This window comes from Crocodylus porosus, unplaced genomic scaffold (assembly GCF_001723895.1).
Source record: "Crocodylus porosus isolate Cpor-Errol unplaced genomic scaffold, CroPor_comp1, whole genome shotgun sequence".
Classification (NCBI taxonomy): Eukaryota; Metazoa; Chordata; order Crocodylia; family Crocodylidae; genus Crocodylus; species Crocodylus porosus.
The window spans coordinates 37,997,692-38,024,988 of NW_017728949.1; the positions used below are offsets into that span (position 1 = coordinate 37,997,692).

Below are 27,297 nucleotides of genomic sequence, written 5' to 3' on the forward strand. Positions count from 1 at the left end.
AGGTTAAAGGCACTGCTGCACTGTGAACTTCTGCCACAATTTAGATAGGTCACTAGCAGTGATATTTCAGAATAAATGTGTTTGTTAATATTTTGCCCTGGCACATCAGTTACCCAGATTAGAAATATATTCCTAGAAAGGAACACATTTATGCAACTCCAAAATTATTAGGGAAAAAAAGATATCCAAATGCATTTTAGTGTTTTGCTTATCCCATTAAATGAGTTTATACAGGTGACAAAAATGAGTGTAAGGTTCATATTAAGTGCAACAAGTTGATTTTAATTCCAATTTCTTCCTTTCATTCACTCAAAACTTACAGGAATGAAAAAAACTACTGAAATAATGTAATTTCTAGGGATTTTTCTCCTTTTGCAACCTTAGGTCAGAAAACTTGGATCTGGATTTAATTTTTATAATTGTGACAAGAATTGTGTACAATAAAAATCCCTAGTCAAATTAAAAGAACTCAAAAAAGTAAAGACTCTGCATTTGCCTGAATATTTGAAAGTAGCTATACCAGAGCTTAAATATGATAGTTCCAACAATATAATGATAACTCTAAAAATATGATCAAGCTGCAATACTTTTGTTGCAGTATATATAGTACTGGAATGTTTGCTCAGGTCACTTTTTAATATTTATTTTTACAGTTCTGATGAGACAGCAGATTAAGACCGAATACATTAGAATACAAATTTTCAGAAAAATGTGCAAGCATGTGTATGACTAATTTGGGTGTGCAAATGGCTAGTTACATGCAATTGGTAGCCTATGCACAAATTAGGACTCTGATCCAGCAAACGCATGTCTACTTTATGCAAGTAGTTCCATTTTGTGCACCATGCATACATTTTTGCAGGACTGCAGATCTAAGTATGTAATTGCTCATACTCTTGTGAAAATTTAGACCTGCTTGATGTAAAAGGAAAGCTCTATTTCATTCTTTATTCCCCTTCTTGTGTCTATACAAATGAATGTTTTTGTACATGTGAAAAATAATAATGGGGCAATAGAATTATCAAATTAAAGGAGGTTTGATTACAAAACAGAATTTGGTGCATAAGAGTGCAAAAAACTATGTATTTATTAAACACTGTGTAAATTAAAACAGCAAATGATTTTTTAAAGTACTCCATGACTAACACCTTATAGAGCAATTTTGTCCAAAAAAGTGAATATAAAAACCAAGTTTGTAATGCAAACACTAACAACCTTATACAAGCAAGGTGCTAGCAGGCACTGCTATTCTATATTATTCACAGAGTAATTAGAACCAAATTCTGATCCTACTTGAAATTAATGCAAATTTATATTTATGTAAATTTGATCAGAATCCAGCTCTAGATGTAAGCCAACTTGACGTCATATTTAGAAGTCAAAAACAACAGAAACCCCTTTTCTATATAAATATGTCATAAATAAAATACATATAGATAACAAAATATTCATTAGAACAGCAGCTCAATGGTCTATTATAGAAGCAAGCACTAAAATAATACCTTGTTAGACAGAATACTTAGGCTGTTTCTTTTGATTGCACAGTAAATCTAAACAGTGCTATAAGAGCCATTTAATAATGCAATACACTTCCTCAATGATTTAAGCATGTCATAAAATCTGTATATCTTTAGCAATGAAAGTCAGTAGAAATTTTTTGATGCAAAAAGGAATAAATAAAAATTGTTAAATATCCAATGTTTGGTACAAATACTTCATATTAAGATAAGTTACTTTTTATATATTTGTTTAGAAAAATACACTAGATATTTCTACTTTCATTGGCTAAAAATAAGGACCAGATAATTTATAACCTTGCGGTTTTAAAGGCAGGCAATATTAATTACCATCAAGCTGCTATAACAACCCACTAGCATGCTTATGCCACAGTCCTTTTATTAGGTAAGATTCCCATTGAAGTGGAACTATGGAGTACACAAGGACTACGAGATCAGGTCCCAGGTTTGTGCAAACAACCAATTGGTCCATGGCACAAGTTACATTTTCTGCCCAAAATCTGAAACCTTTTTTCCACGGTTTCTAATCACAGGCTTACTTAAGATATCAATCAGATCTTCACACTTTTTAAAAGAGCTAAATTTACAAATGTAAATGCTTTTCTGTTAAACTATCATTTGTTCAAAAAACAAAACAAAACAAAAAAAAAAGAACAGCCACACATTCAAACTGTGAAGTATTAGGAAAATACTCTTGCAAATAAACGATATAAAGATAAAATACACTTTAAAGTTAGTTTTTACATTAATCTATAAAGTGCAGAGAAATCCTTCTAAAAGGGAAAGAACTACTTCCTATAACAATAAAATAATTACAGCAGCTTTTGCATAGCATTACTTAGAGAAAGTTGAGTACTTCAGTTTCTTCAGGAAGAAGAGAATGCGAGAGTCTCTTCCAGTTCAGATTTTTTCATGGACACAGTTTTGTTTTCTTCAGGAATGGTTGACACTGCCAAATCCCCATTGGGTGTACTTCTTGAACAGTGAGCAGATCCTATTGAGATATTGATTAGTATTTAAACTGTGACTCAAACAGCTCTGTTCAAACTGCTAGGCACTCTATTTGCTAACATTTCATATACAACCCAATATATTTTATCCTACTGGATGCAATATTTGCACATTGTCCATGGAGTCTCCTGAATGGTTTTAGTTAATAAGGAATAGGGTAATGGATAAAGAACATTAAAGCTAGTGTAAACTCCAAGAAATCATACCGTGTAATGCACAACCACTGCAAGAGATCTGTCTATGCTGTGGCCAGACAAAGTCAATATAAGAAGCACGTATTAAGTAAGGTGTGGCAATTTATCATTTGTTAAAAGATTTTTCATTAACAAAATAGAAGCAGGATATGAACATTGCATAAAGATTTGATATTATTGGTACATCTTGTTGGGGAAGAGAAGGAACTGAATCAAATGCTGAAAGATGGAGACCTTACACTGGAAAGCATGGATCTCTTTTACTTAACATGATGAAACAACTATAATGGTGCAGGTGAGATAGAAAAAGGAGTTCTCCAATAGGGAACCGAAGTAGACTGATGTTGCTCAAGGCAGCAAGACTGAGCCTGACCTAGCTGTTCTGAAAGAATCCAGACTGGGTCATCCAGGGAAGGAGAAGCAGATGAGTCACCTAGAGTGGAATTAATTTTCATGTCAAAAGATATGTATAGTATTGGGTGCTTCAGGAGGTTTTCAGCAATGCAGAGGCTTTGTGCTGATCCAGTATACAGAGAAAAGTTAAACTTCAAGAAAGGAGCTGCAGTATTCTTGGGCCAAGCCAGGACTAAAGGAAAAAGTAGAAGCCTTTTTTTTTTTTTTTTTTTTTTAAGAGACATCCAAATGGAGTCAATCTGATTGGGAGTTCCAGGGGAAAATCCATGAATGGACCTTACTTACCTCTGTGTATGGACTCAATGGTACTATGCTACAGAGAAGCATTATGTTTAGAATACAAGAACACATTACTTTGATTTGCTATTAGCTATGCCGCACGGTTTCAGAAAAATACTATTCTGTCCAAGAGGTGGGTAGATCATTAGCACAAACTGGGTTTTTTTCAGTACACCAGATCATATTTTAAGTGGCAAATCAGCTAGAAGGTAAACCAAATATTATCTTTGATATAGCATGCAGGAATCCTACATGCAATTCTTTTGGCCAATAAAGATTGCATACTTAGATGTACTTCTTTTTTGGGGACCAGTAGTACATTCTGTAATACAAGTATTGTTATAAGTTGTACAGAAGCTGGCACAGCAAAACTGTGCTTCTCTAACAACTTAGTTTTTTACAATTCAATTATAAAACAGAATTTGGCGCACAAACAATGAGAGTACAAAAAACTAAATATTAATTAAACAACTTACTTTCTGTATCTTCAAGGGGAACATCATTATAGGATTCTGTATCAGAGTATGTTCTTCTGCGTCTTTGTGATAGCCGGTGAACTGAAGAAACTGATTCTTTTACCAAGTGACTACTCCTGCAACTTAAATAGGATCCATTAGTTTTACAAACTTGAAAACAAAAATATTATTGGGCTTATCTGTTTTTAATTTGAAATAAAGGTCTATAATATGTTCTACTAAACCTGTATGAAAAGGTAACTTCCATTTTGCTCTATACCCTTGAAAGTAAACTGAATGACCAGAACATTATCTGTTAGCTTGCACAGATTTTAAAGGGTGAAGACTATGGTAAGAGTATATTCTTGCATTAAAAAAAAAACAACCAAAACAAACAAACAAACAAAAAACACCACCCCAATTACTCAAAAGAACAAGAGTCAAATGTTTTTCATGACTCAGAAAATCGTACAAATTCTTATAATTTCAAGAACAGAAATCTATCCCTGTGAAAACAGGATTACTTTTTTTTGCATAAAGTTACTTGCATTTATATGGGTTTACAGTAAGTACACTAGATTATGGATCTCAACCTTCTTTGTACCAGGACCCATTTGTAAACTTCAATGGCCAGTCCTGACCCAGTGTACCTCACTCTTGACCTGATGCCCCAGGCCCCAGCCCCACAGCGTGTGGAGTAGAGGGTGGATGCATGGGGCAGGGTGGGGTGTGTGCGGGCAACGGGGGACCTCCAAGCAGCCTCTTGCAGGCTGGAACTCTGACAGCCTGCAAGGTAAAAGCTGCAGCTTCCCAGATTTTTCTCCTTTAAAGTAAAATCCTTTTTTAAAGTTTGTTGATCCATTTTTAAAGTTTGTTCATGACTCTTTCCAATATTCTTGCAACCCACTTTTTGGGTCACAACCCACAGGTTGAGAAATGCTGCTCTAGATCAGCAACCTACAGCCTGAAGAGTGATATTTGTATTCCGCCCAAGAAGCTGGGAATTTCATGGTATTTCAGCAGCTTGACACTGTCCATGTGGTGGTCACAGGATGGCAGAGAGAAGCAACAGTTGTTAGGCAATGGGATGAAGCAGCAGGGCTGGACAGCCTGCCTCAGACCAAATTGGTCTATTTCTACTTGCTGCTCCGGGAACATTGCTGACCCCTGGTCTACATAACAATGTCATTATACGTCATAACACTTGTTTAATCAACTTAGAGAGGTTATACGATAGCATCACTTTAAAAAATAATCATTTCAAAATTTGTTATTTAGGAATTTGCCATGAAGCATATATCCTCTACACATTGACTGTAAAGCATATTTCAAATGCTGTAGGGACAAATGGACTGACCTAATAAGAAACTTATTTCACATTCTGAAAGCACATTTAATGGCAATTTGCATTCTTACCTGTCTGAACTGCAAGTACCAGGGTGGCTAATGGAACGTTTCATCTAAAAGGTGAAAGAAATAAGCTGTAAACTATTTCTCAGAAATATGCTTATACACATTCACTTAAACTTTGGAGGTGAGAGTGAAGGGTTGAATGATGTTATTTTAATTTAAAAATTAACTATCATCAGTTCACCAATCTTAGGTATTTGAAATAGTAAAAAACACTCTGCACCGATCACAGTCCACCCCGATTAAAAAGAATTAGTTTACTACTCAAAAATATTATCTGGAGTCTATATAGTCCATTCTGTTTTGCCTCAGAAAATATGCAAATATCTATTAGTTCTTTGCTAGACTCCACTGGAAACTCAAAACATTCTTAAAGGGTGCCAGTTTAGAGTCAAAATTATACTCTAGGATTAATCCAAAACCAAAATTCTGCCACTTAGGTAGAATGTGCAAGATATGTGAATTACTCCAAGTAAAGAGAGTTTGGTCTCTAAACAATGCTCTCTCCTGACAGGAGGTAAAGTGAGCATTAAAAGGTCCAAAGCTTTAGGATACTAGTGGTATATGTTCCAGAATAATTAACGCAAAGCATCAACACTACAGGCAAAGTATTAAGCACTGATCCAGTAGTTACATGTGATTAGCAATGCCATGTTCCATATCATACTTAATCAGTACATGCTTTATAATTAGAACTATCAGTTTTAGTGGCCTAGTAGCCGTTTAGAATAAAGGAATAAACCCAATAAAAATATGCTTTAAACATTTACTAAAATTATAAAAAAAAAATGTATATACCATTTGAACAGGTGAAGGTGACACAGGAGAAACTAAAGGATCAGGATGAGGCAGTTGAAACATCTCTGGCTTAAACTTAGAATTTGCTATCTTCACACATTCTTCAAGTGTTGTAATAAACGTATTACACGTAGCACTGAGTAAGGAAGAAGCTTCGTTCATGTTCTGAAAACCAAATAAAAAAGGGACAAGCATCAGCAAAAATGTTAAAGAAAAAAAAAGACAAATACCAAAAACATTACTTTAGAACCAAATTGTAGTTCGAATGCTGTAGCTGTGAAAGTCCAGAAAATGAACAAGGCAAGAGTTTGTATTGTAATAGATCTTTTACTGAACAAAACTATAAAGTTGTAAGAAGTTTTACAAATTCTCTCCCAACTGTGCAATTGGTCCAATTAAAGACATCACAAAAGGGCAAGCATTTTCTTTCAGTTTTACAAATTACTTTATCCAGAGCTCTCTCCAACGTGCAAATTGGTTTACAATACTTTTCACTGGAAATGTTAAGTCAACCTAATTGAAAACTGAAATCTTAAGCAGGTCGTATTTGTTTCTAGGTAAATAAATACAACAGGGCCAGCATTTTCTTTCAGAGGTTTAGCATCATGTAGCAAAAACACTGCAGTGTTGTTCATGCTTCCCAAAGTGAAAGCAATGATCTGCCAAAAGGGTACGGCACCTAGAGCTCCTTCCACAGTGATAGTTTATATTTAAAGATAAATAAGTAAATTAAAGCAAAGCTGCACAAGACCCATTGCCTCTCCTAGCAGAGGGACTCTTTAGATAAAATTTGCTTTTTCTGTAAGCAGGCACAACACTATAAAACTGAATTTGGTTCTTTAAGTAGGATATCCCCCGCTCCCCTCAATGTGCTGGTAAAGGAGCAATAGAACCTAATGCGTGATCTACACAATCATGCCTCCTGCCATGCCACACAGTCCTTATCTCTGGTGCAGGGGAAGCTTGGGATCACAATCCAAGGCTTCCCACACCAGCCCACACACCTCAGGAGGCCCACAGCAGGGGCAGAGTTCTTCCCACTGCTGCGAGCCGCACAGCTGCAGGGCACCCAGTGGGAGCAATGCTGAGGAACACTGCTGCAGCTGCGAGCCCTACAGCTCAGGAGACCCACAGCAGTTGGGACATTCTTCCTGCTGCAAGCCCTGCAACCAAGGAGTCTCACAGGAGGAGCAGCATACTGCCTGCTGCAAGCCCCACAGCTGACAATGCTTGTGGGCTGTGGCTGAGAGCCCGTCAATTGACGGGGTTGCCAGCTACAGACCTGGCCATACATTCTATTAATGCAATGATTAGAACAAACTCATGATATTTTTTGTGAAATAAATTTGTAGCTTAGTGCTTGTTTTATCACCCCATTAACTGGTTGAATGTGTAGTTGGGTTACAATTTAAAGAATGATTAACTGGTTAGTCAAGCTTTAAGTGTAACATGTAGAAGGGGCCTTATAAAAGCAAACAGATTTCTCAGGTTTTTTCTGTTTTGTTTGTTTTTAAGTGGATGACTTAAAAAACAGAACACCTCCCCAAACCCCACCCCCCGCCATATGTGCTTGTTAATGTACATGCTAATTAAATCAATCTGTATTTTACATACATAGCATCTGTTAATGGTGTGCTATATTGCAATGTACCTAAACTTAATATATTGGCATCTGAGTATAAACAATATTTAAAACATTTAGGAAGCGGACCTCCCCACCACAATATTAATGTGCTTATAAAGTACACAGTGTTAACAAGAATCTAAGACAAGTTAAATAATCTAATGCCTCAGGATCATTTTAGAAATGTGATACCTCAATGCTCGGAGAGGAGCAAGTCTCATCCTGATGCACAAATTCTTGTATTGTATGAACTTGCCGCATTAAGAGATCACAGTAGATGCGAAGTTCAGACATTTTGGTTTTAAGAGATTCATTGGTTTCACTAATTTCTACAAAAAAAAAAAAAAAAAAATCAATATACTGACTACAGTATAAAACCAAATCTGAACATTATTAGATTTCCCCCCTTCCCCAAAAAAGCAAAGCAGAGATTCCTTTTGAGGTTCCTAAAAAAAAGTAAAAAATAGTTTTACAAGTAAAATCCGGACAAGAGGTGAAAAGCTTTCTTAATTACAATGCAACACAGGGGAACAAGGAAGACAAAGGCTGTAGCTTTACATAGCAAAGGGTTCTGCTTTCATACATCCACAAGTGCCTGAAGAGTGTGGTTGCCAGTTCAGAGAATCTAGTATCTGATAAAAGGACAACATATTTTAACCCATCAGATTGGCTGCACAGCATTCAACACCTATGACAAGTATACAGAGACACAAGTAGAGACTGGAAAAAAAGTTCTGGACAATGAAAGGTAACCAAATATTTTCACAGCAGCATGAGACAGTTTTCAGTGTCGCAGTTTTTGAGACAGTTCTAACTAGTTCTCACAAACAAAAATTTTCTAACGGAAGCAACAGAAATAACATCCGTTTTCTTCCATCATGAAATCTGCATGTTTTTCATATACATTTCCTATGCTGCCCACCTTAGCTTTGGAAATAGCATTAATACATGCTGCAATAGTTCCACATGTCTGGATCCAATTTAAGGGCATAATTCTCATCCTCTCGTAGCCTTTCTGCAGTTCTGAACTACATCATAACATTCTCACTAAAACTACATTTGTTTTAATACTGATAGCAGCTCTAGTTTAGACAAGTCCCCAGCAGCTTTAGCATTTTTCTCACCATACCAGTTAAACCTGCAGCTCAGAATAAAACAAAGGAATAAAAATACATGAGGATGGGTCCTTGTCTAGGTTCCCATCAGTGCCAACAATGGCTCAGCTAAATCAGGGTAAGTAGTTGGAAATATTTTTTTCTAAAAATGTCATTGCACAGACAGCAATACCTAAAGGAGTAGAGACATTACAAACAGAGCTGTTCTCAGTCTCAGCAGGACTGTGTCCATCACTTATAAGAGTGGAAAACAGTGAAACGAGCTGAAACTATTGTAATTTCCTTGCACTTTTGCAGCCTGTATTATCAGACATCCTCCACTGGTGAGTATGGGTAAATGGACCACTGCAGTGCAAATCTGGCTGCTCATTCACGCTATATTAAATGGGTCAGTACAGTATATACACACAGAATATTTCAACAGAAAGGACAGAAGCATGTGATTTATCCCTAACTTCAAGACATCTAGACAGTATTCCTAATGTGGAAGATCCCCCTTGACACAAGGGAATTGGAAATTTGGAATACCACTACTACAATGCTTACAAGAAAGTGCTATTGATGAATATTAGCCCTGTGCGAATAGGCAGCTATTTGATTCGGCTTCAGATGCCAGGGATCTGATCCAAGCTCCAGATAGGTTTCCCGGTTCAAGTCAGCCGAAGCGACTCCGAAGCTTCAGAGCCGCTTCAAAGATCTGGCCATAGAGTATAATGAGGAATCAATGAAATATCTATAACTTTGTTGGTTTTTGTCTGATTTGGATGAAACTTACAGGGGTGGTAGCCACTGCTGAGGGCATGAAGCCTCCCAGATTTCAAGAAGTTAAGTGCAGGTGTTGGGGGGGGAACTGCACTCCAAATTCTTGAAAGCAAAACCCGTGTCACGTGTATGCGCTACACCACAGGGGGGTGAAAACTGCAGAGGGTTAGCTACTGGTGAGGCCACAAAGCCTGCCAAGTTTCAAGGAGATAGGTGCAGAGGTTTGGGGGGAACTGCACCTCAAGCTTTTGACAGGCAAACCTCGTGACAGATGACCCTGTGTGTGTTAATGCGCAGTGGGCTGAAAATTGCAGAGATGGTGGCCCCTGGTGAGGCAACAAAGCCTGCCAGCTGTCAAGGAGATATGTGCAGGGCCTTCTGGGTTCTGGGGCCCTGCACCTCTAGCTGCTGACAGGCAAAACTCATGACATGGGTGCTTGTGCGACTGACTGTCTCTGTCTTGGGGCAGTTGATTGTCTGTATTGATTATTTCCTCCTTCATTTGTGGTTTTGTAGGTGTTAATCCTTGCTAATTAACTTATCATCTAGTAGCTTCTAGTACATGGGTGGGCAAAATGCGGCCCGCAGGCCAGTCGTGGCCCACCAGACCAGTCTATCTGGCCCGCAGGGCCCCTAAAAAATTTATAAAATTAATATTTATCTGCCCCTGGCTTTCTGTCATGTGGCCCTCGAAGGCTTGCCAAAACTCAGTAAGTGGCCCTCCATCCAAAATAATTGCCCACTCCTGTATTAGTAGCTAGCTATGGTGTATGGTGTACTGGTCCCCGAATGAATTATGATTGATTGGTAACACAGTAGCTTAGCAGCCAGGCCTGCAGTAGTTCCCCACCCCATGCCCCAAGACAGGCACAGTTGCACAAGTACCCATGTCATGAGTTCTGCCTGTCAGCATCTAGAGGTGCAGGGCCCCAGAACCCCTGTACCTATCTCCTTGACAGCTGGCAGGCTTCCTGGCCTCAACAGGAGCCACTCCTTCTGCAGTTTTCAGCCCACTGTGCCTTAACACACACAGGGTCATCTATGTCATGAGTTTTGCCTGTCCACAGCTTGAGGTGTAGTTCCCCCCAAACACCTGCAGCTATCTTCTTGAAACTTGGCAGGCTTCATGGCCTCCCTGCAAGTTTCATCCAAATCAGACAAAAAACAACAAACTTATAGGTATTTCACTGATTCCCCATTATAACCTATGGCCAGATCTCAGAAGCGGCTTCGAAGCAGTTCGGAAGCTCTGAACTACTTCGGAAAGCCTGAAGAAGCCAGCACTTTGATCCGGACATGCTGCTTCGGCATCCGAAGCATCTGAATTTTTTCCGGATCCAAAGCCTCGCACAGACCTAATGAATATAACAACTTGGCTTTTCAAAGCATATTGGAGTTAGACATAATCCCACTGACCTCACTTTAAAACCCTTGCCAATCTCTCTGTGTGAAACTTTTGATCAGTCGGGTAACTGAAGACAGATATGCAGACTTAGCTGGTACAAACTGAAATACTTCTGAAGTCAATGGATTTATATAGATTTATACAGGCTGTGGATACAACCTGTAGCATTTTAAAGAGCAACATTGCCTGCTCCTGCTATAGCAGAATCCTAGAAAAGTCTGACCTGTGGGCTGGATCCAGCCAGCAATGGACTCCATATTCCAGCAGCCCCTGCCCACATGGCTGGGGCCAGTCTCCATGGAGACCCCAGCCACAGCTGCCTGTGATAGCATCAGGCTGGGGTTGCCATGAAGACTGGCCCCAGCCACGCTGGGCAGGAGGCACTCCAGAGCCACTGGAATCTTGTGGCGGAGGCAGCCTGGTCCAAGGCCAGGGCAGAGCCTGCAGCCTGCATGCCCTGGGCAGGGGTGTGCAGATAGCGGATCGTGGCTCTGCCACAGCTTGGGACCATGCTGTCACCACTGCAAGGAGTCAGGGCAGAGCCACAATCTGCAGCCTGCAGGCAGGGACACGCAGGCAGCAGATAGCGGCTCTGACCTGGCCCCAAGCTGCCCCCGCACAAGATCCCAGCAGCTCCAGAGCAGCCCACTGCCCTGCCACACACCCTGCCAGTGCAGCTGGGTCGTCTCCATGGCAACCCCAGCCTTGCTGAAGTCACAGAGCAGCTGAAGCAGGGGTCTCCATGGGGATCGGCCCCAGCCACACAGGCAGGGACTGCTGGGAAATGCAGTCCACCTGCCAAACAGATCTGCCATTTTGCCCACACCTGTACTATAGCCAATGGGGTGTAAATCTGAACACAGCACAAAACTCAAACCAGAGAGGAATTAGGTAACCACCAGTAATAAAACATGCAAGTAGGAAAGCAAATGCTCATGGCCATTATGCATGAGCAGCACAAAAATGATGTGTCCTGGCTAGTGCCACTATTTCATGTTCTACTAATATCGCCATACTCACATCTCTTTTTGCCTTACCACTGAATCACCTTCCATTGGAAACTGACAGAGTACTGAAGAGACCAGTAAAATACAGTAATTCAGAGAACAATCACAATTGTGACACATTTAACTCACCCTCTCTCATGTTTGTAGGACTATATTCAATAACATTCAATAAAATATAGTGCTGTTTCAAAACGATGTGCGTTGTTTAGTTCAAATGAATTCAGGCACATATAAAGGAAACAAATGTACAAAACACTGCAATACAGTAACAATATTCTTTTCTTAATGCAAGTGATATCTGTCCAGTTGCTTTCCTGTTCCTTTTAAGAAATTCCAGCTTAAAGTACAAAACAGGAAGTTTCTATATACACATATCAGTGGTTGTATTGGTAACTTAGATTTATCAATATGTAAAATAAATTAGATTTATAATATACTTAAAAAGAAGGCTGAATTAGGCTGGGACAGATTAAGAACCATTTTTGCTGAGCACAAGCATTTTATTAGATTTCACATACTTCACAGGGTATAAATACCTTTATCTTTTTTTGTTCTGGTATCTGTCAAACAGGCTTTAGAACTCCCAAGTGCTACCAGCCATCTTTGTCTTTCAGCTGCATTAACTGCTTTCATATAAAAATGCTGTTCCCCTGGAATTATTAGCTCCATTCTTGTGTTGTCTGTTGGATGAACTTATTATAAAAGGAGGAAAAAAAACAATTTTGCTAAGAATAACTAGAAATCAAGGATACACTTTATCAAACATAGACTGTATTACTTCAAGCCCTTAAAATCAAATTATACATTATAAATTACATTGTACTGGACCTAATTAAAACTGAAACTATTAAAACATTTTTAATACCACGTGACTTTGAAGCTCAGAAACATCAAATCTTGCTCTTTTTGTCAAACCCTCCCCCTTGCCCCACTGCCACTGAGTGGCGAAGAGGCAAAAACCACAGCATTAATTGCCTCTCAGCCACTCAGAGGGTGTGTAGCAAAAAGCAAGATTAAAGGCAAGATTAAAGGCACTGGTGCACCATGAACTTCCACCACAATTTAGGTAGGTCCCCAAGTATAAGAGTATTGCTCAGGCATGCAGGGATGAAAACAAGACGGCTAAAGCACAATTGGGTTGCAGCTAGCAAGGGACATGAAGGGTATCATAGTACTTACAGTCAGAAGGGACCTAAACGGATCATCAGGTCCAACCCACTGCCCCAGGCAGGAACATGTGCCGGGATCATACCACCCCAGCCAAATATCTGTCCAGCCTCCTCTTGAAGACCCCCAAGGTAGGAGAGAGTACCATCTCACTTGGGAACCCATTTCAAGCCTGGTAGACCTAACAGTAAAGTAAGAGCTTCTACAAGTATGTCAGCAACAGGAGGAATATCAGGGAAAGTGTGAGTCACTTACTGAATGAAGGAGGCAACTAGTGACAGATGTGGAAAAGGCTGAAGTACGCAATGCTTTTTTTGCCTTAATCTTCACAGTTAAGGTCAGCTCCCAGACTACTGCACCTTGTATGACAGTTTGGGGAGGTGGTGAGTATCCAGCAGTGGCAAAAGAATGGGCTAGAGACTATTCAGAATAGCTGGACACAAGTCCATGGAGCCAGACACGATGCACCCAAGAGAGCTGAGGGAGTTGGCTGATGTGATTGTAGAGCTGCTGGCCATTATCTCTGAAAACTCATGATGATCAAGGGAGGTTCCAAACTAGTAGAGAAGGACAAATACAGTGCTCCCCTTTAGAAGAGGGAAAGTGGGGGATCCAGGGAACTACAAACTGGTCAGCCTCGTCTCAGTCCCTGGAAAGATCATGGAGCAGGTCCTCAAGGAATCCATTTCTAAGCCCTTAGAAGAGAAGGTGATTAGGAACAGTCAGCATGCATTCACTATGGGCAAGTCAGGACTGGCTACCTGGACCCTAACTTTAGCAAGGCTTTTGATATGGTCTCCTAGAACATTCATGCAAGCAAGCTAAGGACGTATGGATTGGATGAACAGACTAAACTGGATAAAAAACTGGCTGGATTTTCAGGCTCAAAGGGTAGTAATCAATGGCTCAATATCTAGTTAGCAGCCAGTGTCAAGTAGAGTGCCCCCAGGGTCACCCCGGGGGCCCATTTTGTTCAATATCTTCATGAACCACCTGGAAAATGGGATGGAGTACACCCACAGCAAGGTGTGCAGATGACACCATGCTGAGGGAAGTAGTAGATACATTGGACGATAGGGTTATGATTCAGAGAGACCTAGACAATTGGATGACTGGACCAAAAGAAATCTCATGAGGTTCAATAAGGACAACTGCAAAGTTCTGCATTTAGGACGGAGAGATCCCAAACACTGGGACAGGCTAGGAACTGACTGGCTAAGTAGCAGCTCTGCAGGAAACAATGCAAGACATATTCAGTTTACTGTCCACTGTAAGTCAACAGTGTGCCCTTGTTGCCAAAACTAACAGTACACTGGGCTGCATTAGTAGAAGTGCTGCCATCAGATTAAGGGAAGCGCTTAGTCCCCCCTATTCGGTACTGGTAAAGCCACAGCTGGAGTACTCTGAGTCCAGCTTTAGACCCCTCCCCCCCACAGGAAGGATGTGGACAAAAAATTGGAGAGTCCAGTTGAGGTCAATGAAAATGGTTACAGGGCTGGGGCATATGATGCATAAGAGGCTGAGGAACTGGGATTATTTAATCTGGAGAACAGAAGACTGAAGGGAGATCTAATAGCAGCCATCAACTACCTGAAGGGTGGTTTCAAAGAAGATGAAGCCAGACTGTTCTCAGCAGTAGCAGATATCGGAACAAGGAGCAACGGTCTCAAGTTGCAGCAGGGGAAGTTTAGGTTATGTATTAGGAGAAACTCTCTCAATAGAAGTGTAGTAAAACAATGGACAGGGCTATCCAGAGAGATTGCAGAATCTCCATCCTTGGAGGTTTTTAAGCACCAGCTAGACAAAGCCTTGGCTGGGATCTAGTTGAGGAGGGTCCTGCTTTGAGGAAGAGGGGTGAGGAGGGGGCTGAACTAAACTAAACTCCTGAGGTCCCCTCCAACCTTAACGTTCAATCTGCTATTGAATCATTGAATGTAACAACCACATCTGACAAAGTCATTTTCCTGTTTCATTTTTGTGGGCATCACAGGAATCAATGAAATAGAATGATATTAGGTCATCCTGTCCATCCATGTGACAATAATTATTTCCTCCAGTAGAAATCTATTCAAATCTTACCTTTAATTTCACATACTGCCATCTTTATGCTTCCTTTGCTGCCTTTGCAAACATCATCTTGTGAATCATAGTATGACAAAATCCCATTGTCCAAAACAAACCAGCGAGGCTGCCAACCTAGGAAAATCAAAAACACAAAAGAAAAAGTGTTTGTATAATCACAAATAAGGTTCAATTAAGAAGTAATGGTATTTACCCATTACAACTGTTAACAGAAAAAATTACAAAGATGCATGTATTGTGCTATTCCTGTGATGCTCACAAGTAGTAAAAAACCCAAAACAAAAAAAAAACTTTTAGAAACCAGAAGTGCTTCATAAATATTATCAATAGATTTCACCCTTACTCTTTTTGCTGCATACAATTAGCAATGATATTTCAACTTTTACAATCCATTCTTTCGAACAGTGAATTTTATTTCAGCAGCCAATGTATTTTGAAGGCTTATATGTTATTTCTCTCTCAAAAACCATCATATTTCAAGTATGTTCTTCAGTGGGCCTCACCAAGATCATGATCAACTGATCTAATGAACTGCTGGCTAGTCTCCTCCACCTACAGAACAATACAATACTATTTTGAACTTGACAATTAAGAAAACCAATTACATAATTCTCTCTCACCCACAACTACCCATCCCACTTCTCAGCAATGATTTAATACCACAACAATATACTGGGGACTTCAAATAGGCCCTAATAAAGAAAACTTGTACTGAGAAGTATTCTTTTGTCAGTAGGGCCTGCACCAGTCACCATATTCAAAGTTTTCACTGATATAGCTACACCAAACTTTTAGGCTAGGGACAGCTATTACACATAAACTGGTTTAAGTGATCAGAAACCGGTTTAAACCTGTAACAGAACAGACATTCAGTGCACATAAACCAGTTTGAAAATGGCTGAAACCGGTTTGAGATAAATCTGGTTGAATGTAGTATCAGACTTAGTTGATTTGGCAAAAAATGGTTTATGCAATGTCTGTCGCAGACCCCTTGCTGGTTTAAGATAAACCAGACACCTCCAGCTTCCCAGCATGCTCTCTGGGCTGGGCTCTCTGCTCCACAGCAGGACTGGCCCCTCTCCTCTGCTCGCTGGCTACAGCTCTGGCAGAGACTGCAGGCACAGCAGGGTCTTCCTGGCTCCCCCCTGCCCTACTTCCCCCCCACCCCACAACTGCTCAAGCAGGAATGCCCCCACCCATGTCCCACAGCATAGACCCCAAGCCACACAGACCCTAGACATATGGTATGCTAGCTAATACCAAGAGGTATCTGTATATCTATCCAATTTCACTGGGACAAGCAGACAGAACAGTGACCACTTAGGGCTTTTTGATCAATAGGTCAGCTGGTAAGCTGTCTGAGTTTGAACTAATGGAGAGAGACTACTGTTTTGCTGATGGGGTGATGAACACTGTTATCAGCCCCTGGCCCGCTTACTTCCTGTCAGTTTGCTGCATACAGTATAAAAAAGCAGGGAGGGAGATTGAAAAGCTCCGTATCACCAGCAGATGCATGCACTACACACCCCCTTGCCTCAGAGTGCTAGCAGAGGGCTGGCAACACTCCCGCCTCTTGAGCAGCCTGGAATGGTGCAGGCAGATTCCCTAATTGGAGGTCCTGTCAGGGCCTGGCCACATCCCCCCACCCCAGCTCAGTGCTGTGCAAGGGAAGTTAGGGCTGCTCTAGCGCCCCCTGGCTTCTAGCTTGAGCCACTGTAGGCATATGCCTGAATTTCCTTAGTCCAGAGAGAATGTCTGTCCAGTTACAAACCAGTTCAGCCTAGCCAGGTTAGACTAACCTGCAAAGACTGAATCAATTCAGGCTTCTGAATGTCTGTCCCTAGCCTTAAAGTTTAGACCATACTTCCATCTTCAATACTTCTACAAAACAGCAAGCATAAGATTACTAAATAACAAAAGTTAAACTACTATTATCTAATAGGAGTACATGGAAGCACAGTGATTTTTTTTCCAAGCTGTTCTTTCAGGCTTGGGAAAAAAAACACTCTTCTCCCACCTCCTCCTCCCCCCAGAACAGCAGCAGAAGTGCAGAGCTCAGCTGGGCAGGGTGTGGGGGAGGGGAGGGACCCCACACACTGCCCCCATGGCATGCAGCCCCCACTGCCTGGCAACAGCAGCAAGGGGGCAAGTCAAAGTGCTCATGCCTGGCACAAGCGTAGCTCCAGTCAGCACTGCATGGGGAGAGGAAGCAGAGCTTGCCTTATCCCCGCGACTGCTCCCTGAGCCTGAACCTGCAGCTCCAGCCCTTGCAGCAAGGAAAGCTCTGCGCTAGAGCCCTGCTTTCCCTCTGTGAGTGCGGAGCTGCAAGCACATGGCGCAGAGCCACAACAGAGGCAGCCAGAGCCACACTGGAGGCAATGAGCATAGTCCTACTCAGCCTGCCCAGCCACTTCTATCCCAGGGCTCTGTGCTGCATGCCTACAGCTCCATACTCGCAGAGGAGAAGCCCTGAGCTGAAGTCCACACAGAAGAGGGGGTCCCTCCACTCTCAGCAGAGTGTGGGGACCTGCATGACAGGGAGAGGGGGAAGCAGCTGGCTCCAGCGCAGGGCTTCCTGCACTATAAGTACTGGAGCTGCAGGCTCAGGGAGCAAAGACAAGGGAATAAGGCAGGCTCTGCTCCCTCCCCTGTGCAGCACTGGCTGGAGCTGTGCTTGCACCGGGCACGAGTGCCCTGACTTCCCCACCTGCTGCTGCTGCCAGGCAGCAGGGGCTGCATGCCATGGGGGGAGTACATGAGGGTCCTCACACCCTCACCCTTCCTCCCTCACACACCCACAACCAGCCCTGCTGAGCTCTGCGCTTCCGCTGCTCCTTCAGGGGGAGGAGCAGGAGAAGGAAAAAGAGTTCCCCCCAGCATGGAACAGAGCCTCCCCTTTCCCCGCCCCCCGCTCTGGGACCAGGCAGCATCACATGGAGCCCCCCACTCAGGTCTGTTTGGGGGAGGAGGAAGAGTCCCCATCTAGCACCTCACAGAGTCTCCTTCCCCACCCCAGGAGGAAGGGGAAAGAGTCCCCCCAGCACAGAACAGAGCCCCCCTCCCTGCCCACTTTGCCTTAACGGGGCCATACTGGATGGTGTCTCCGCTAGGGCAAGTCCCTGCTCTGGCTAGAGCGCAGAGGGGTGGGATCAGCCCTGCAGCTGGAGCAGAGAACCCTGCCCAGCCCAGAGAGCATCCTGGGATGCTGCGGGGTCTGGTTTATCTTAAACCAGGAAGGGGTCTAGGACAGACATTGCATAAACCAGTTTGAGCCAAATCAGTTAAGTCTGATCCTACATTCAACCAGATTTATCTCAAAGCGGTTTTGGCCATTTTGAAACTGGTTTATGTATCCTGAACATCTGTTCTGTTACAGGTTTCAACCAGTTTCTGATCACTTAAACAGGTCTGTGTGTAATGTCTATCTCTAGCCTCATAGACCGATTCATAAGTTCACAAGAGATACCCTAGTCCAGAGGTTCTCAAACTCTGTAGACTCGAAGTATACCTCAGAAATTAGCAGGCCTTGGTTTTCACTGATTGTTTGACTAAAGAAAAACAACAGAGCAATTTCTCTCTTGCAAAGAAGAAGTCAGAAAGACCAGAACAGGGCAGAATATTTTTAACACTATGGATTCCTTTTTTAAATCTTTGGGTTTCTCTCATGAATCAATTTGCATACCTAACAATAAATGGCACTTGGTGGCATCCTTGAAAAGACCTCAAGGCACCATAGGGAGCTGCAGCACCTTGGTTGAGAATTACAGCCCTAGTCATTAATGCTAATGAGCACAAATCAACCAAATGTCAAAACAGTAGATATTTTGCAAAACAATAAAAGAAACTTTTCCAAGACCATCAGTTCTTTAGCACTTGGAGGACTTGTCTATAGGCATAAATGACACATTCCATCTCAGAGCTGGGATGATCTTGCAACCTTCTAAATAGCCCCTTTCTGGTTTAAATACAAATCAAAATGGTAATAACTGTAACCATGAACCTCCCAGTCCAGTAAAAGGATACAACTGCAATGCTGTTCCAGAACAGTAAACTGAAGTAATCCAATAAATATGGCTTTGAGTGCAAAAGGCTGAATCATGTACTGGACTTTGTCAATAATTAGGTAGGGGTCTGATCCTGGTTCCATTAAAATCATTAGGAATTTTATAATAGAATCATTAACCAGAGCCAGGGTCTACTGAAGAATGTCACACCTCCTAGGTAAGTAAAAAAATGCATAAACAAAATTTATCACACACTGGCAGGCATATCTGCACTTTGAAATAAAAAGATCTCAGCTCAGAAATAAAAGCAGAATTAAAAATTAAAAAGAAGTTATGAATATTGACAGGAGGTTACCCATGCTAGTGGCAACTGATTTAGAACTGGAGATGAACATCATTATGTGTATTAAAAATATATAGAAACTAGCGGAAGTACCCATTCTTTGCCCAGGTTATTATTTTTCCTTGCTCTGTTCCACTGTTTCTTCATGACTTGTGCTTGCAAGTCTTAGATGAATTTCTGTGAGACATTCCACCTTTTCAACATTAGTTTCTGCAGCAATTACGGCAACATCTCGTACGTGATTGGCAGCAAGGCACACCACTATTTCCTCATTATTTCTGCAGCTCTTGAGGCAGCATTTCTTATAAGAGTAGCAGCAAGATGGTCTGCTTTTTCTTCTTTAATTTTGGTCGGTCTTAAAGCAGCATTCTTTGTGCGATTATTCACAAGATGTAGTGCCTTCTCTTCATAACTTTCTTGCAATCTTATATTTCACATCCTTTTCGCAGTAGCTGAAGTGCCACTAAGAGTTGAAGTCCTTTTCCTTGGCATTGATAAACAGTGCGGGGGAGAAAGGGAAGAAAAGAAACCCTGAACCAATGGCCAGAGGGCTATGGCTGCCAAATGGTGGAAGCAGCTTTGTTTGGAGAAGTTAGGCAAGGATAAATAATGACAGTTGAACTGAAACGCATCCAAAATGTACCAGTTTACTGTCTGACAAGCAATATAATCCCAGTCACTGGAAGCCTCAAAAGCGTCAAGTGAAAAATAACCCGCCTATAAGTTTCCTCAGGTGGCATTCAGTGATTTTGGAAAGTTTAGAATAGATAGGACCAGCCACTCTTGAGTTATAAGTGAACATACATACAGAAATACACTTCATTATGTACACATACATTCCAATATAATTGCATGCAAACAGAACATGGGAGTTAAGAGAAGGAAATGCGAACGATTTTAGTAAAGCGTTAGACAGAATCTAACATGCTGCCATGACCGATTGGTGCCTCCTGATTTGGGGGTGGGGAGGCACATGCAGCAGACATTCAGTGACTGGGGAAGGGGAGCGAGGGGTGTTCCTTGCGGCAGATTGTGCTAACCCAGAAATGGCAGTGGCGCACTGCTGGCTGCAGAGGGACCACAGGGATTGCTTCTCCAGATGCCCCCACTCCCCAGCTGGCACTCTTAGGCGGGGCACCAGCATTCTCGCCTGGCCCCCTGCCTGGGAATGCTGGCTGTTAGGGGGTACACATGCACCATCTACACATCACACATGCACCCCGCCACGCTGCTTTGAAAACCACAAAACAGCCTAATCAACTGAAGAGGAAGAAAGTGTCTAATGAGACTGAGTGGGGGCAGTGATGTCTAGTTTTACTAAGCATTTTCATTAAAGATGACAACTTGGGTAAAAACATGTTAATGGAATGAATAGGATCTTGTGAACTTGGAGGTATATCACACTGCAGCAAGAATACTTAAATATGAGAGATTACAGGTGAGAAATAAAGGACAGGAAATAACTAAATGAAATTCAGCTAGAAAATGTAAATAAATATGCTGAAGAAAATTATCTCCAACACAGGTGTTTCACAGGCCGGAGAAACATGGCAAGTGGCAATGTTGAGAGAGCTATTTAAGGAAAATAAAAGACTATGGTTACAAAATCTCACTATTGTGTATAGCTAAGCAGAGCTGATGCTTATGCCTGTACCATACAGTTTATAATCCAATAAAGAGGAAACGAAGTAATGCTAATGCTAAAACAGGGCTAATATTATCACAGGATCAGACAAAGTAAGCTGCTGCTTACAAAAGCTTTTACCTCTCTAAATTAAGTCTGCAAGAAGCCACTCTGGCTTGCCTTCAGAAATAAAATAGTCTGGCTTCACAAAAATATCAGATGCACAGCTTTTGGTGGCATATTTTTTTGTTTCGGATTAGATGATGGTTTGCAGTAGTGTGACAAGGTCATACCTGGAACACTGCAGTTTACAAAAATGGTCTTGGAGCTGATGGGACTGATTTGAGCAAACAATAAAAGAGCTAAGTAGGCATACAACTGAATTTAAGGTGGCCTTTCTGCTGGCAATTTCTATCCCCTTTCCATAAAGCAGCATACAAAAGGAAGAGTGAACTGAATCCATGATCTCATTACTTTCAAACCATTTCCCACCTGCAATTTAAAGCATTCACAGAAGAGGAAAGGAAGACACCAGAACTACTCAAGTTCATATTACATAATAGTATTTAATTATTGGCAATGTTTTATCAGTGCCCTTTCTTTTTCTCCCCATGCAAGACTGCTAAAAAAAGAAACTAAGTAATTATCTATGTTGAGCCAGTTTTTTTTTTAATTTAGTTAAAACCAATAATCATGGTTATCTGAATACGTTGCAATCATCCATTTTAAGTTTACCTGTCACTTAAATTGTACAGTGAAAGAAGGGTATTTCTATTTTAATCCCATAACGTTATTTTTTTAAAACACCTACTGGTTCTAAAATCTTACTGGAATTCTCTCTAAAGTACCATATGTCCAAAGTGAATGAATCAATGCTACAGAACTGTGCATTAACAGAAAAGGAACAATTAAAAGATTATTCTGGCAATCATTAAAGAACATGCAATGTAAAGATGCAGTCAACTTTTAAGATAGAAAAAAACCCCTCCCTTCCATCTAAATAGTTTTTACTTATTAGAGATATCGGATATCAAACCAATATATTGTTGCATTGGATTGGCACTGATAAAAGGAAAATTAACATTATTGGCCATTGTAACCAATAACGTTGTCCAACAATTAATTATGCTGGGGCCCCCCAGACACCTGGGTTCCCTCCAGCAAGCCAGGTGACCCCAGATACACCCCCATCCACTTACCAGCAGGCAGGCTGAGCCTGGAGCGGAGCAGCTGTCGCAGGTCCCTGGCACTGGTGTGGTACAGGCTGGGGCCAAGTCAGGCACTGTTAAAGGTGCTGAATGCAGCAAAGGTGACTGGGGCAGGGAGAGTGGGCGGAGCTACCCAGCCCAGCCCAGCCCAGCCCAGCATGACTCAACCTACAGTGCCTGGGGATCTGTGCCCCAGGGACCAGGGCAGCTGCTCCCACCCACCTCCCACCCCACTGTGTGCAGCAGGGTTCTTCCCCCAGTGGGGAGCCTCTAGCAGTGCAGGGAGGGTGGTGCTTTAATTAGAGCACCTCCAAGAACTAAGTGCCCAGAGACCACCAGGCCCTAGGCAGCCTCAGCCTGCCTCTTCCCTAGGCCAGGCCTGGACTCAGCCAGGCCAGGGATTTGAGGGGGCCACACCAAAATTTGCCTTAGCCCCCCCCACCCCCCAACCTTCCACCCAGTGCTGCCACCACCACTGCCCACCTGCCCTATGCAATTGAGCCTGCACCACTCCCGCCTGCTCTGAGCCCAGTCCAGCCCTGGCCCAGGCCCCACACCAGGAAGGCTGGCACTGCCCTTGCTGGGAGCTCTGCGTCTTCGCGGGTTCACCTGCATGGGGCTGGCAGATGGTGACTGCACTGAGAGTGGTGGGTAAGGCAAATTTTGGCGTGGCTATAACCCTGCCCCCAATCCTTCCTCCTAGAACCACCCCCGCTCGAGCCTGAAGGGCAGGGGCCGGACAGGGCACTCTTGCATGTTCTCCAGCTGGGAGTGGGGGCAGGGGAGGGATGGTGCTGTCACAGCCACTCTAATTAAAGTGTCACTGTGTTTCACGTATTAGCATCCCCATGCTTAGAAATGGCAGTGGGGGCACCTGAACTAAAGCTCATTCAACAAGCTTTATTACTAAATATTAGTTATCAGATCAGTATCGGCCAATATGGCTAGTTAATAATCAGCTATTGGTATCGGCCAAGAAATTCTATATTGCTGCACCCCTACTACTACTACTGTTGAAAGAAAAAACAAGGCCCAGATTCTGAAAATATTTAGAGGTTTAATTTTACAATTGGAAATAGCCCCACTGGCTTTAGTGAGACTACCTCCCTGCATAGTTAAACATACCTGAAGAATCTGGCACTGGAGTTGGTGTTTGAAATATTAAAATACATATAGATTCAGTTCCTTTAATCTGCACATTTGACAGCTTTTTGTACACTCTTTTATTAACCAGACACAGAAGGTCAAGAAAGTTCAAAGATCTGTCCCAAAATCACAAGGGAGAGGTATGACTAGCATCAAATGAACAAGTACCAGCCCAAATGACCAGATACTCATGTACGACTGGGTTGCCTTTGGTTCAAGTATGAAGAGGGGCCCTGAACTCATGCCTATGGATGTACAGTGACATGTTCTAATTGCTTCATCACTGCCACTATTCTCTAGTTATACTTAGAAGGGAAACAGTGAATAAGTGTTAATCTTTCACACAGCAAAAATGGAAAATAGAAACTTAAAAATGTAATTCTACAGCCCTGAATTGAAATGGTGTCCTATAGAGCAAATGTAGTACCTGCAATTGCCTTTAAAAAGTTAAAATCTATTTTGAAAGGGTTTTTGTTTTGTTTTTTAAGTTTGATGGTATCTATTAAAAAACAAGTTTTTTAAGTTTGATGGTATCTCAAAAACGCTTCCTGCAGGAAAGCTCAAGTGTGCCTATAATAATAATATTATAATTATTATATTGGTAAAGAGCCTTGTAACATGATTTTTTTTTAAGTGGTAATAGAAAATGACTACTATTTTGTCTATTAATTAAAATTAGAAGTTTTCTCTATCTAACTAATTTAAAGACAGACATTTCCTCTATTTCATCATAAAGAAGCAGAATAAGGATGACAACTATTTAACACTTCATAATGATATAACTTTTCTCTCACCACAGAATATAAACATATTAGATTTGCCCTGCTATATGCCAGTGAAACCCCTATACTTGTGAAGGATGTTAATCCACGCTAGAGGAATAGAAACACCATGAACCAAAATATAACTACAAAGCCTCTTCAGTGGTAGAGTATTTATTTATATGATCTGAGGTCAAGCTCCAGCTTAGAGCACCACTACTGGGTTAGCAGTTCTAAGAGTGCAAAAGCAGCTGCTCTGAGGGTGCTGAATAAGTCATGCCTAGCATATCTTTAAAAATTAAAAGGGAGTGAAAACTTTTTGGTTTACAGTAGGAGGCAAATTTACACTACAGTTGACACCAATGAATTGAGGGAGTCTGGGGTGTTGTAAAGAAAAAGGTCAGACAACTCTGACAGCCTCAAACATTTGACAAAACTATATGCTGAATTTTGTTGGTTTTTTTTTAAATATCTTATCATGTTCTTTTACCATGGACAAAGGCGAAATGTGGAGGATACGGGCACTTTACAATTTCTGATATTTTAAGTTCTATAACTCCTCACACAAAACTGAATTCAGGGAATCAAAACAGCTCAAAAAAAGAACAGACTAAAAGAGGGCAAAAGAAAGCCATTGTCACTGCAGTTAAACAGCAGGCCTGATTAAGCATTTGTGCAATCCAACACTGATAGGCTTCAAGGGGAAAATTAGTCCTGTTGCACTGGCAAAATGGAAACCTTTCCAACAGCGAAGGGATATGCTGTCCATTACTGGCTCTGGGGTAGTTCTGTAAAAAACAAACAAACTAAAAAAACCGAGAAAAAGCGAAACCAAAGTTAAATATAACAGATTTACTGATGGCAAATGCATACATCTATTCCATTTCTTTCTCTGGCTCTTATAGAAACAAGTTTTTAATGTCAATATATTTTATCAAATAATTCATTGCTAGTTAAAATTGTTAGTAAAAACTTGTAAGTACCTCCCAGAACTACATAAGTATTTCATTTGCTGTACGGCTTAGCACTTTATTTTACTAATTTTATTCCACTTGCTCAATTGACATAGTCTCATAGGCATATGAACTGTGGCCAAAGTCAACTCTTTTTTGGAGGGGGAGGGGTTTAGAGAGGAACATCTACCTCTCCGAAAGCCCAAACTAGCACAATGTAAATTAGCTTAACTTCACAAAATATAACATGGCTGCATGCAATAAATTGTTTGTAACACCTCGTTCTTGTGAAAGGAAGGATGGTCTAGTCCCATTGATTCTCAGCCAGGGTGCTGCAGTGCCCTGGGACACTTTGAGACATTTTCATGGGATGCCACATGATGTTAGGTGCACAAACACGATTCACAGGCTAAACCCAGAGATTTCCAATCAAAGCCCGGAATGCGTTAAAAGCACTCTGACCTGCTGTGGGCTTTCCGAGTACTTTTCAAGAGAAGACAAGCCTATGAACTTTACTTCATAAATCTAATGGAAACAAGCAATCATGGACTAATCCATCTCCCTACTCTCCAGTGAAATATGAAACATCATAAACTACAAGGAAACAATTTCCGGCTTCCCACAAGACAAATCCAAGGTAAAAAGGCTGTTCCACCATTTATCTGAGCCAAATTTGCACAGGATGAACTATTCCAACCAAGAGATTTTACACCTTCTTCAGCTCTCCTGTGAAATATGAATTTTCATTTCCACCTACAAATTTTGCAACCTTTGCATTTTCCTAGGCCTGACAAAGAATGAGTGTGCCTGAAAGCTTGCAAGTAAAAACATTATTTTGCAAATATCTAGATGGTCTAATAAAAGATAATCGCCTCTTCCATAAGTTCCGATTCCTTTTGGACTAAATATAGACACTGGATTAATGGCACATTATAAGCTGCCTGACATCTGATAACCTCTCTACATTTTTACCAGCTACACTGTCAGCAGTTCAACCTGCCCCCTTTCCCCCTCACCTACCTGCCCCACACCTGTTGTCTCCCAGTGCTGTAGCAAGGCAAGTGGGGCAACCGCCCCAGGTGCTGAAGCAGAGGAGCACCAACAGGCACTGCCCAGCGGGGGCGGGGGGTGAGATGAAGCCATGAACAGCTCATTTGTGTGGGGGGGGGGGGATGCAGGGACAGGGGAAGGGCAACTCCTGCTGCTGCTGCACTCCCAGGCAAGCATGGGAGGGGATGTGCCCCCCAGACCCGTGCATGGGGTGAGGGTGGGCTGCTGCTGGATGCTTTACCTGGGGCATCAAACTTCATCCCTAGGGCACTGTGGTCTCCTATCCCCACTGATCCTCGCTGCCAAGCATTTGCATTTTTCATGTTGGCGTCTATTCCGCATGGACAACACATGCCACCACCCGACCCTCCCTATGCCTGAAGAAGGGTGTCTGTGCCCAAAAAACCTGGCAAAGAACAATTTTCCCAGTGATTTAGTTGGTCTAATCAAAGGTATCGTATCCACCCAGAGAACCTCGTCTCTCAGGGGAAAAGCAGCTTGCTGCCTCCAGCCTAAACAAGGCAGGGGAGCCCTGATGTAGGCCAGGTCTTCCAGACTTGTGAGCCCCGTTAGGCCCAGACCCTGAGCTCCTCTCGCCTCCCGCTGCCCCGGCAACAGGGGTCTGGCTCCGTCCTGCACCTCTCCAGCGGGGCCCGGGACTGAGCGAGAAGCCCCCGCAGCTCCGGGCCGGGGGAAGGAGCTCCTTCGTGTCCAGCCCGGCCCCGGCCCCGGCCCCGGCGCTCACCGGTGAGGTAATTGGTCCACTTGTACAGGACTCCTTCCATTGCTCAGCGCCGGGCCCCGCGCACCATCCTCCTCCTCTTCCTCCTCCTCCTCCTTCGCGAGTGGCGCGGCGCCCGGGGACATGGGCGGCCCCCAGGTGCGGGGCAGCCGCGGGCTCACGCACGCCCCGGCTCGGGGACAGCCCCGGCGCAGGCTCCGCCGCTGACCCCGCGCCTCATTCGCTT

General features: G+C 42.3%; 1 protein-coding gene across 2 annotated transcripts; it reads right to left on the reverse strand.

Moving 5' to 3' along the window:
- Nucleotides 1-261: 261 nt before the first annotated feature.
- PLEKHA3 (pleckstrin homology domain containing A3) lies at nt 262-27,254 on the reverse strand. Of its 2 annotated transcripts, none has more exons than XM_019553766.1 (8): nt 27,075-27,254; nt 15,238-15,354; nt 12,528-12,683; nt 7,895-8,031; nt 6,079-6,243; nt 5,287-5,330; nt 3,892-4,007; nt 262-2,511 (listed from the first exon to the last, which is right to left on the reverse strand). In XM_019553766.1, the coding sequence occupies exons 1-8, from the start codon at nt 27,112-27,114 to the stop codon at nt 2,384-2,386; spliced, it is 903 nt and encodes a 300-aa protein (XP_019409311.1). In that variant the 5' UTR covers nt 27,115-27,254; the 3' UTR covers nt 262-2,383. The 2 variants fall into 2 exon arrangements, with proteins under 2 accessions (XP_019409311.1, XP_019409310.1); XM_019553765.1 differs by having other exon boundaries at nt 3,892-4,013.
- Nucleotides 27,255-27,297: the final 43 nt, after the last annotated feature.

What these genes read in the sequence shown, in the direction of transcription:
- PLEKHA3 (XM_019553765.1), bottom strand. Translation starts at nt 27,114, where the DNA reads ATGGAAGGAGTCCTGTACAAGTGGACCAATTACCTCACCG. An exon ending in CAGAACAAAAAAAGATAAAG is followed by an intron (nt 8,032 to 12,527) that starts GTATTTATACCC and finishes TTTTTTTTGTAG; the next exon opens with AAATTAGTGAAACCAATGAA. An exon ending in CACCTTCACCTGTTCAAATG is followed by an intron (nt 5,331 to 6,078) that starts GTATATACATTT and finishes TTCACCTTTTAG; the next exon opens with ATGAAACGTTCCATTAGCCA.